General features: G+C 27.1%; 2 protein-coding genes and 2 long non-coding RNA genes across 7 annotated transcripts; 3 read left to right on the plus strand and 1 right to left on the minus strand.

Annotated features, from left to right (window-relative positions):
* The first annotated feature begins 789 nt into the window (after positions 1–789).
* On the plus strand, positions 790–3,196 carry LOC135928292 (uncharacterized). Of its 4 annotated transcripts, XR_010572275.1 has the most exons (5): positions 790–853; positions 896–980; positions 2,437–2,521; positions 2,565–2,822; positions 3,132–3,196. It is a non-coding gene; the product is annotated as an uncharacterized LOC135928292 (long non-coding RNA). The 4 variants fall into 4 exon arrangements; XR_010572276.1 differs by lacking the exon at positions 2,437–2,521; XR_010572273.1 differs by lacking the exons at positions 790–853; positions 896–980 and having other exon boundaries at positions 2,350–2,521.
* Positions 3,197–3,403: 207 nt separating this feature from the next.
* On the plus strand, positions 3,404–5,431 carry LOC135928296 (uncharacterized). The gene is made up of 6 exons (XM_065464737.1): positions 3,404–3,459; positions 3,569–3,652; positions 3,809–3,895; positions 4,009–4,095; positions 4,140–4,390; positions 4,452–5,431. Exons 1-6 carry the CDS (start codon positions 3,421–3,423, stop codon positions 4,966–4,968), a joined length of 1,065 nt encoding a protein of 354 aa, XP_065320809.1. The 5' UTR covers positions 3,404–3,420; the 3' UTR covers positions 4,969–5,431.
* A 565-nt stretch (positions 5,432–5,996) lies between these two features.
* LOC135928297 (uncharacterized) lies at positions 5,997–7,356 on the plus strand. Its single transcript, XR_010572279.1, has 3 exons — positions 5,997–6,081; positions 6,124–6,428; positions 6,471–7,356. It is a non-coding gene; the product is annotated as an uncharacterized LOC135928297 (long non-coding RNA).
* Positions 7,357–8,274: 918 nt separating this feature from the next.
* On the minus strand, positions 8,275–8,640 carry LOC135928738 (CCHC-type zinc finger nucleic acid binding protein-like). Its single transcript, XM_065465193.1, has one exon. It carries the CDS (start codon positions 8,638–8,640, stop codon positions 8,275–8,277), a length of 366 nt encoding a protein of 121 aa, XP_065321265.1.
* Positions 8,641–11,937: the final 3,297 nt, after the last annotated feature.

Consider the following 11,937-nt stretch of genomic DNA (forward strand, 5'->3'; position numbering starts at 1 on the left):
TCCTCAGTTATCAACTCTTCTTCACTGGGCAGTGTCCTGTCCTTCATTACTTCCCAATTTTCTGACGTCTTCGCATTCATCACTTTTTGATTTTCTTGTTGCCGTTTACCTCCCTTTTCCCACCTCTCACCTCCTCCTTTCTCTTAATATCATAACCCTCCTTAACAGATCCAACGTGCCCCGGGTAATTTTTGTCTATTTTCTCTTTACCTTTATTCTCCTTTATTTCTCTTCTAGAATTCCTTTCCCCTACTTCCTTCCTATAATTGCTTCTCTCCGTTTGATTTCTCGAATTATCTCCCTTAAATTATCACTCCTTGAATTATCTTGATTTGTTTCGCTACTTACATTATCGCTCCTTGCATTATTTTGATTGGTTTCGCTCCTATAATTGTTTTTCCCTATTTCGCTCCTTGAATTATCTTCTCTGGTTCCCTCATTAAACATGGTCTCAATTCCCGGCAACACATTCTCTCTCAATGTCATAACAGCATATTCCTCACTCGTTATTGGTACGAATATACAGTGTCTACATGGCCGGGGGGGGGTAGGAGACAAATGCCTCCAAAAAATATTGGCATTTTGGGGGGTAGGTATTAATTTTGGGGGGTAGATATTGATTTTTGGGGGGTAGGCATTTGTTTTTGGGGGGTAGGTATTGATTTTTGGAGGGTAATTTTTGACTTGTATTATGATATTTTTAAATCCAATAATCGATATGATTATCGTTGATTTTCTGAAAAATGTCAATTAAAGAAAAGATATCTGTCAATTTATAAATATTATACACTATATATTTATTTTTTTAAATTTTTAGAAAATTCATTTACATAATGGGATTTAGATTTTCACAGTATCAATTTTAAATTATCAATATATATTTTTTTATAATAAGGACCTTTTGAATAAAGAATCCCTTTTATGATAAGATAATCCTACTCAATTAACAATATAAAGAAACATTTTTGGATTTTAAAAAGGTAATTTTTTAAGCATATAATTGCATTTTCCTTAATTTGATGATAGATAAATAAATATAATAAAGAATGAAGCTATTTTTATTTAATCTTAATATGTATACTTAATAAGTTATCTGGGTTTTGAACCATGGCAATTATTTTTGCTAATAATTTTTTAAATAATCATTTTCAATGGGGTAAATATTACCACATTTTTGTGAGGCAATCAGGTTGGACCCATAATTGATTTCTATTTATGATAAATGATTCTTTGAGGTAAGTGTAAATTATATACAAAATTATAAGTGAGAGGTGAAAACCATTGTGTGATAAAAAATTTGTTAAAAGAATTGATAAAATTTTTTATTTCATTATTAGATAAATTTTATATAACATCAAATTTTCCATAATATATTTGGCCTTTTTTCTAAATATTTATAGAAATCTTGGGAGAATGAACAGATAATCTATTCCTCTCATTTGATTATTGATTTAAGAAAAGATTTCAATTAAATGAATTGACAAAGTGATTCCATATACTGAAATATTGTTTATTTTTGTTAACAATAAATTAAATTTTTGGATATGGCTTGGGAATAATCTTTGAAACCTATGATGTGGTTTGGGTTTGGATTTCCATTAAACATGAACTGGGCCTGAAAATTATTTTTACTTATGACCTAGGCTGGATGAAGAAATCAATGCCAGTGAAGGTCTCTAATTTCAATGATTAAAATATATCATTTCTCAGACTTTATTTGAAGATAAATGAATGGGCAAATCACAAATATGCCTGTTTTCAATTATTTGCAAAATTTATTAGGATTGTTAATTTAAAGAAACTATGATTTCAAAGCATCATACATTTCTAAAAAAATTGTTGGACACTAAGAAATAAAGAAATCAATTGTGAAGTGTATAATGGAGGAAATATTGATCCATGATTGTTTTGGCATAAATAACAAAAAATATTATATTTTTTGTGACCATGCATTAAGCTTACATATAATATAATAGGAATCTTTTAAGAAAACATTATCAAAAATATAAGTTAATAGCTGATAGTCCATTATGAATGACTGGTAATCAGAATTTTCTTCTTTATTCAATGATGGGTGCATAATAAATTTCCTTTATATGATGATGATTGAATCAGTAAATTTTTCATTATTTTTATAAAATATGTTAATAGAGTGTATATTTATGAATTTTAATTTAAAAACAATAAGGGTCTAGAATATATTTTTTTGATTATAAATTACAAATACAAATGAATAAGAATTTATTTTAAAAGATTTTAATATATTTTTTAGATTAAAAATATAATACAAATGAATAAAAATTTATTGTGCACATATATTAAAATATCTAAATATATATTTCTTTAATATATTTTTTGTAAAACCACTGGAAAATTTTAAAATTACACCCTCATTTAAACAAATATAAATTTAATTTCTGAATCACACCTCATAAGATAGGAGAATTTTAAGATTCAGCCATCCACCGTCAAATAAAGGATAAAATTATGATTCTCCATCATTCTTGATGGCCATCAGTGAGTAAAAAAATATTATCTAAATATTTATTTCATTTTTATTCTAGATGCCAAGTAACAAAACAATATATAAAGTCAAATGTGACTATATTAATTGTAAAACTTCTAAAATAAGAAGTGACAAAATAAATAACCATTATAAACATAAACATCCTCATGTCAAGTTATCTGATATCAAATTTACAAAGATAGCTATCAAAAAGGATAATAATTGGGTATCCTTAAATAAAGATATTCCATTCAATATCACAAATGGGGTTGAAACCAAGTTACAAAAAAAATCAATAACATCTTACTTCCAAAAAGTAATTTTTTATATATATTATTTTAATTCATGACAATAAATATAAGTAAAAAATAACCTTAAATTTTGTGAATTAGTAGAAACCAATTCTTCATCTATAATTTGAGCATAATACTTTTAATTTTTATTAAAGATAAGATTTTTAATATATAGGTACATTTTTATTATGCCCTTTATCAATTTTGAAGGAAATAAATTATAAGAATATTTAAATATTTCAACTTTTGTTAAAAAAAAATTTATATATTATAATTAAGAATAAAATAAGTCATTTGCCTAAAATTTTCACTACTCTTTATTTAATAATTAGCACAAATCTTTTATTGAAGATTCCCAAATTATATTATCTCATACAATGCCCAGTTCCAGTGATCTGGTGATTTTGAATGATGAGGTACTTAATTTAAATAAGATTTGTTTGATAATTCTGAAGTGAATAAATTATGAAATATTTTCCACTTTTCTATATCTTAATTAAGAATAAAATTTTTATTAAAATTAAGATTTTCATAAGTAAACAAATTTTAACCACTCTTTATTTAATAATTAGCATGAATCTTTTATTGAAGATTTCCCAAATTATATTATCTTCTCATACAATGCCCAGTTCCAGTGATCTGCTGATTTTGAATAATGAGGTACTTAATTTAAATAAGATTTCTTTTATAATTTTGAAGGGAATAAATGAGGATATTCAGATATTTTCATGAATAAACAAATTTTAATTATTCTTTATTTAATAAGTAGCACAAATCTTTTACTGAAGATTCCCAAATTATATTATCTCATACAATGCCCAGTTCCAGTGATCTGGTGATTTTGAATGATGAGGTACTTAATTTAAATAAGATTTGTTTGATAATTCTGAAGTGAATAAATTATGAAATATTTTCCACTTTTCTATATCTTAATTAAGAATAAAATTTTTATTAAAATTAAGATTTTCATAAGTAAACAAATTTTAACCACTCTTTATTTAATAATTAGCATGAATCTTTTATTGAAGATTCCCAAATTATATTATCTTCTCATACAATGCCCAGTTCCAGTGATCTGCTGATTTTGAATAATGAGGTACTTAATTTAAATAAGAAAGATTTCTTTTATAATTTTGAAGGGAATAAATGAGGATATTCAGATATTTTCATGAATAAACAAATTTTAATTATTCTTTATTTAATAATTAGCACAAATCTTTTACTGAAGATTCCCAAATTATATTATCTTCTCATACAATGCCCAGTTCCAGTGATCTGCTGATTTTGAATGATGAGGTATTTAATTTAAATAAAACTATACACTCTTTAATAATAATTAGCAAACACACAAAGTTATTGAAAATTCCCCAATTATATCTTTTTTTCATCCAATTATCAATCCCAATGCAAGCCAAAATATTTCAAACATTAAAGGCCCAAATATTATTCAATTATATAAAAAAAAGGAGCCTAATGACCCTTTTCATTTCATATTCTTTAGAATGACAAATATCTTGATTAATTTCATAATTTCCATAGGCCCATGTCAGCCATGTTCAAATATATTTCAATATCCTGTTACTCACAAAAGGTTTTTAAAAAATTTAATTTTTATTAATTTTTACGCATCCATTATTTCTACTTTTAAATAGGAGCATGAATATATCCTATTATAAAAAGGTTAATATTGATGGTTCCCTCAAACCAAGAAATTGGTTATCCTATAGCACCACTTTAGACAAAGTCTTTTGTCTTTATTGTCTTATGTTTGGTGGCCCTAAATCCAATACTTTTTGGACTCAACTTGGAGTAAATAATTGGAAAAATTTTAAGCGTGACTTAGAGAGACATGAGTCATCTTCTATTCATAAGGATTGTGAATACACCAACATGACTTGGCTTGCAAATAAGCGTATTCAAGATCATTTTCTATCAAATAGGCTTGATATAATAATGGAAAATCGTAATATAGTTCATAATATTATTGATGCCATTATATACCTTATAAAATGTAACATAGCCTTTTGGGGCACTAATTCGAATGAAGGTAATTTTATGTGCCTCATAAAATTAATGGCAAAAACGGTTCCAACTTTACGGGCATACATTGATAACAACGAAAAATTGAGGAGAAAAAAATCAGATAAAATTTCACAAGACCTTATATAAATTTATTGTCATATGGCCATGTGAAAAAAATTATTGAAGTCATTAAGATAAAAATAATAAAATGTATTATTCAAAAAATTAAAGAGAATTGTGCCTATAGCATCATATTAGATGGAACATATGATGTGTCTAAAAAAGAATGCATTGCTTTACTTGTAAGATATATAGAAGATGATCCGCATCCACATCCTGTAGAAAGGATCATCCATGTTTTTACAACATCAGAAACCACCGGGGAAAATATAAAGAAACATGTTTTTTCTAAGTTCAAAGATCTTGGTCTTCCTCTTGATTATATGGTTGGGCAAAGTATGGATGGTGCAGGGAATATGAGAGGAGTATACAAAGGAATGCAGGCTTTAATATTGAAAGAGGCTCCAAAAGCCATATATATTTGGTGCCATGCACATAGGCTCAATTTAGTAGTTGCTCATGTTTGTGGATGCAAAATAGAAATGAAAAAGGTAATGGGAATATTGGATGAGTTATATAATTTCATGAATGGGGGGGTAAGACGTCAAGGAGTGTTTGTTAAATATCAAATGACAAAGTCTAAAAAATCTCTTAAAAGAATAAAAAATACAACAAGGTAAATATAATATTTTTAATGTAACTTATCTTTTTTTAGAAATTGGTCATCATCTTATAAAGCTGTAGAAATTTTTTTAGATGTTTATGAACATATTATAGCATCATTAAATGAATTAAAAGATTCTAATGACCCAAGCACCTCTTCTATTGCCGATGGATTATTAACAAGAATTAAGGATGAAGATTTCATATTAAGTCTATTTATTTTGAAAGAAATATTGAAATGCACACATGAGGCTTGTATTGAAATGCAGGCAGTTGGTAATGATTTGGCTATGGTAACTAAATTAATACAACACACAAAAAATAAATTACAAAGACTAAGAGGTTAAAATTAGTTACGATTTCTATAAATAATTTTAAAATGTAGCTAATGGGGATAATATTTTTTTAAAATTGCATTCCTTATCTAACAGTTATTTGAAAAAGAATAATGTTTACAACGGAATTGCATAATATAAAATCAATATTCAAATTTGATCAAACAGCATTCAATAATTATGTTAAACAAAAAAAAAACAAGTTGAATAAAAAAAGATTTAAAATTATTATTTAGCATTATAGATATAAAAGGGAAATATTTTTCCCTGTGCTTGATACAATCATTAATGATTTAAATGAAAGATTTAATTATGATTGTTTAAATTTTTTATCTCAAATATCTCTTTTTACACCAGCTGGAATTATAGCCAATGATAGAATAGAAGGGTGGCAAATATCTCAAATTTGTCATACTTACCAATTAAATGCTCAAGATATTGCTCGTGAATATAATGATTTTCGATCTTTATATTTGGATTCACAAGCAATCATTTATTGCAAGGATCTTTTGAAAATAAAAAAGAATGATGGGTTATATATTGATGAAAGTAATTTATTGATATTTTATTTAAAATTATATATAATTAAAGGTATTGTAAACGATGAAACCGAGGAAGATATCAATAACGATAACATCATAATTAATACAAAAAAATGGATAAAATATTCATTTATACTACCATATCGTCTTTTAAATAAATTAAATTCTTATTCTAATTTATATTTATTATATAAATATTTATTGACTCTACCAACTACTTCTTGTTCAGCCGAAAGAGTGATGAGCAAAGTCAAAATAAATAAAACTAGAATGCGGAATAAAATTTCTGACCCCTTTTTAGAAAATTTACTTCTAATATCCAGCGAAATTGATGTTTTTGAAAGATTTAAAATAGACGACATTATAACGCGATTTGCATCTACGTCTAAAAGATTAACTAAATTATTAATAAAATAAGTTATATCTTTTTCACAGCTAATTATATACGCCTTTTTAATAATGTAAATTTAATTTAATAGTTTTTTATATCATTCTAGTCCGGTGCATAATATAATACTATATTCATTTTATTTAAATATTTTATAATAGTTATATTTACATAAATGTTTTTATAATTCCAGTGCAAAATATATTATATTCATTTTATTTTAATATTTTTATATAAAACTTATATTTACATAGATGTTTTTATAATTCCAGTGCAACTATATTCATTTTTTTCTCATATTTTATATAAAAGTTATATTTACATAAAAAAATTTATATTTCCAGTGCAAAATATACTCTATTCATTTTATATTTTATATAATAGTTATATTTACATAAATGTTTTTATAATTCTTGTGCAAAATATACTATATTCTTTATTCTAATATTTTATATAAAAGTTATATTTACATAAAAATTTTTTTTATATAATAGTTATATCTATATGAATGTTTTTAATTAATATAAAGGCATTAGTATTTATAGAATCAAGCTATACCTCTTTAAAATTACTCATTTTGTTTTTTTTTACTTAATATAAAGGTATTAGTAATTATAGAATCAAGCTATACCTCTTTAAAATTACTCATCTTATATTTTTTTACTAAATTTTTGATATTTTTTTATAGTAATGTAAATATGTTATCTCATTTAATACTATTATATTAATTTTTATGAAAATAAATTGTGATTATCAATCAAATTATGAAAAGATTGCACTACCTACTTAAATATAAGTTAATTGAAAACGGATAGTAACAATAGTTATCAGTTTGTAAATTTTTTTTTCCAAAGCAGGTCTGAATGTTTGTAAGGGTATAAATAGTGACTTAATATAAGATTTTCTTGATTAAGGCAAATATCGCGGCCGAAGGCCGCGAAATTTTTTTAGGGGGGTAGGGGTAGATTTGGGATGGGGGTTGCCTCCATCAAATTTTCTGCCATGTAGACGCTGCGAATATACCCCACCAGGAAAATACTCCCCAAAAACTGTACCATGGACCAATCCTAGTTATCCAATCCCATCCCAACACCGCTTATATATTCCGATTGATAACCCATAAATCTAATATTTCAATTCTTTCCTCCAATGTTGCTACAATCTCCACCCTACCCATCGCAGCCAACAGGGTCCCATTGAATTGTCTTATTCTTAACCCTTCATTCTCTATCATTTCCCCAGGCCAAATACTTTGATATCCATTTTACCAATTATAGAAATGACAGCTCCTGTATCAAATACCATAGGAACCATTCTTCCCCCCAAATTTATCATGACTCTAGGACAAGGATCATGGACTATCCCCTCTTGTAGCATATTTACTATCCCCTCTTGTAACATATTTACGCATCCCTCTTTATTCGTTTTTCGCTGATTAAATCCTTTTTCCGTCCCTATCATATAGTCACAAATTCTCACAATCCCTCGCCACATGCCCACTCTTTCGGCATCGAAAACATTCCATATTTTTCTCCTCTAACTCTCTGACATTAACTGCTCGCCCCTCTTCCATTCTCTCCCGCTCAATAGTCCTCACATTTAAAGCATTAGGACTCATCCCTATCTGTAGAAAACCACTTTTGTTATTGTAATTGTTCATATTACATTCCTCCTTATTATGCCCAAATCTACCACAACCAGCACATCTTAACCTCTCTTGTTTTCCCGGACAATAAGGGGCTATATGTCCTAGTTTTCCACAACCGAAACACTTCGCATCCCGGCAATCTCTGAGCATATGACCTGGCTTACCGCAATTATAACAACTCATTATACCTCTTCCCCGAAATTCAAAATTTTGTCTAATTTCTACTCTCCTTCCCCGAGAGTTTTCTCTGGGCTCTCTATATTATTTCCAATATTTTGTTTATCAGAGCTATATATATTACTGTTTATATCGCTATCCGTCTACCCTTTAATTAACTCCTGAACCGGTAACCAAGTAACTCTACCCATCATATCCTCCTCTCCATTATGCCCCCCAATGGTCAAAGTTTGTCCTTTAATTCTTACGCTGCGACTCCTTTTTATTCTCCTGCCCCAAACTAAACTCATGTCCAAATAGTATAACCACCGCTCCAAAAATATTATACTGAACCTCCCGGTATTAAACAAATTTTAAACTTTTCATGCGTTAGAAAAAATTTACGATCAATTTCAAAATAAAAATCTTGGTTATTTAAGGTGCCAACAAGTAAGATATTATAAGTAACGTAAATAAGCCAATGATGCACATATACATTCACACTTATTAGTTTAAAATTATACAAAATCTGTATAAAAGATTTTTGTAACAAGTTTATAATTACAAAAATTTGGGCAGCACTTCCGCGTAACTGGCTTATTTATAAAAAGAGCGAATTTATATCAGGTTTATATTCGGAAAAGTTTGGGCACTTCCATGTAACTGATACTTTAATTAAAACTTCCGATCACCCGGTAAGCCAAAGCCTCAACTTGACAAATATATCACCGTAAACGTCCGCTCCACAGGTAATTAATTATTCCAATTAAACTTCTGCCCCACGGGTAAATTGCTTATTCAAACTGTCTTGGCCATCACTTTAATGTTTATACCAGGTATCGGTAGTGAGGAAAATGGGAATCGGTTACTCCCCTTTTGGGACACTTTATTTTTTAACGAAATAAATATAATAATTTTTTCTTACTTGTAATAATTTTTTTTTCTTCTTCTTTTCTTTAGAACAAAAATATATTTTTCTCCTCTTCTGAACGCAACCAAAATAAATTTCTAAAATATGGAAGACAACAATATTCAAATGATAAAGAAACTATGGAAAAAATGTCAACTGACTTTTATTTAGTTTTTTTTATCTATATATACATATCTACTGCAAAATAAATATAAATTGATTAATAATATAATTAATCTAAATATAGCAATTTTTATATAAATCCTTTTTAATAATATATTAAAAGAATGACTGCGCAAAATAAATTTAAAAAAAAAATTTTTCACAAACAAAAAAAGACTTTGCAATTTATCATAAAAATGACTACACTTTACATAAAAAAACGATATATATAACACTGAGCATTAGATAATGTTAAATCACGGCCACTATCTAAAAAATAATTTCGATTCGAGCTGGGTCGGGCCTAATATATTTTAAGAAAAATCGGGATTAGTTAGACTTAAAATTTTAAATAAGATATTAAATTTTGTAAAACAAATCGATATATTTTAATCTTCTTGCAAGAAACAAGGTGATATTATTTTTTTAAATAAATTCGGACCGGGCGGACAAATTTCTATTTTTATTTCTGGTCGGGCTTTAGGGACGGGTTGGGCTTGAAAAATTAGGTCAGATGCAGATCACTACTTATTACTATTTGTTGAATTCATTTTTTTCATATCATCCCTTATAATTTTTATCCAGGTCTTGGGTCTTCCTCGAGGCCTTGGTCCGTATACATCCATCAACGTACATCTCTTCACCCAATCATATTTGGCTTGATATGCCCGAACCACTTCAGTTTACTTCTCAAAACTAATTTAAGTTTCATTTATTAGAACCAATGATAATTTTCTAATACACAATTTAAAACTAATGTGAATTATATAAATTAAACATGAAAAATTATAAATAAATGCGAATATAAAATGTCAAACCGTTATAACTGGCGGCATATGAAAAACGAAATAAATGTTATAAAATATTAAATAAATAACCAGTATATGAATCACTATAATATAAATGATCCAAAATAGAGATTTAAAATTTTTTGATATATATTTAAAGATTTTAAATGCTGGAAATATAAATTAATAATTGATAAAAAAAAATATATAATGCATTAAAAATAAAATGGATAGAAAATATGATTAAGAAACATTTTAAAAATTTGTAATATACCGTTGGGATTGAGTTAATTTTTCATTTAACTTACCCGTGCTTGGCGTCAAATTCCTATGTATATTCAAAAGGGTAAAACCATTCAATCTACTTTTTATTTTGTATATGTTTTATTCTTATAGAAAAGAATGTTCTCTCATTTACTAATGAGAAGAGTAGCGAATAGCTATAATTTTAATACATTGGGAAAATAGTTTAACACATGCTTGCAATAATGTAAAGCATTTATAACATTTTTTGGGACTATATCAACCATAATTACTTCTATACCATAGTTGGCATTCGTCTAATAAAGTATCATGGGATACTTTAACATCCTCATGATAAAAATCTGCCAAATATTAATTTTTATCCTATCAAGTTCTGAAATCAGAAGGCATTTGTGAAAGTAATATCTGCAGATTGCTAAGTGCTGTCTGATGAATTTTTATTCATTTGGGTTATAAATGAATCTAAGAGGGATAAGGACATTTATTTTATAATACTTTTCTACTGACCCTATATTAATGTCTTGCCTTATTGCAAGAAACTCTTAAAGATCTACTTTTGACTCAACAATAATATATAGAATATGAAATTTACATCCTAATTTCCTTGAGTTCTAATACAATGCTCTCCAATATTCTCATTGTCTCAATCACAATGTCATGTTTTTGAAAAGTATTACAAAATAAAAAAATCGGTATTTTTCTTGCTTCTAAGGAAATATTTCTTTTAGGCCATTATAATATTTCAATTGGAGCATTAATAATAGGTTCTTCTAAGTTTTAACTCCATAAAAGCTGGTATGGCTAAGGCTCCATCTTGTTGGACACACTTTTTATTCCATTCTCTTTGCTGGACAAAGACTTTCAGACAATTTTGTTCAAAATATTATGTCGCTTGGGATATCTAAACATATAATTGATACTAGATATTAAGCCCTATAAAAATAAAAAAATTTAATCGAAAATAAATAAAATTATACTTTAGCAATTTGATATCAATTGTAAAGAAAATAAATTAAAATTGCCAAGTTGGCAATTCAGCATAGTAGACATATATAGTGTTGAATTTCTCTTTATAAATACCTGAAGCCTATTGAATTACCCATTGCCATTCATTGCAGGAGCTCCATTTTACTCTTGCCAACGTATCAAATTTATAATCAACTATCAAATAAGTAATTTATCTGGAAATTAATTAATACT

The sequence above is a fragment of the Gordionus sp. m RMFG-2023 genome, chromosome 4 (assembly GCF_954871325.1).
Source record: "Gordionus sp. m RMFG-2023 chromosome 4, tfGorSpeb1-WG-v2, whole genome shotgun sequence".
Taxonomy (NCBI): Eukaryota; Metazoa; Nematomorpha; class Gordioida; order Chordodea; family Parachordodidae; genus Gordionus; species Gordionus sp. m RMFG-2023.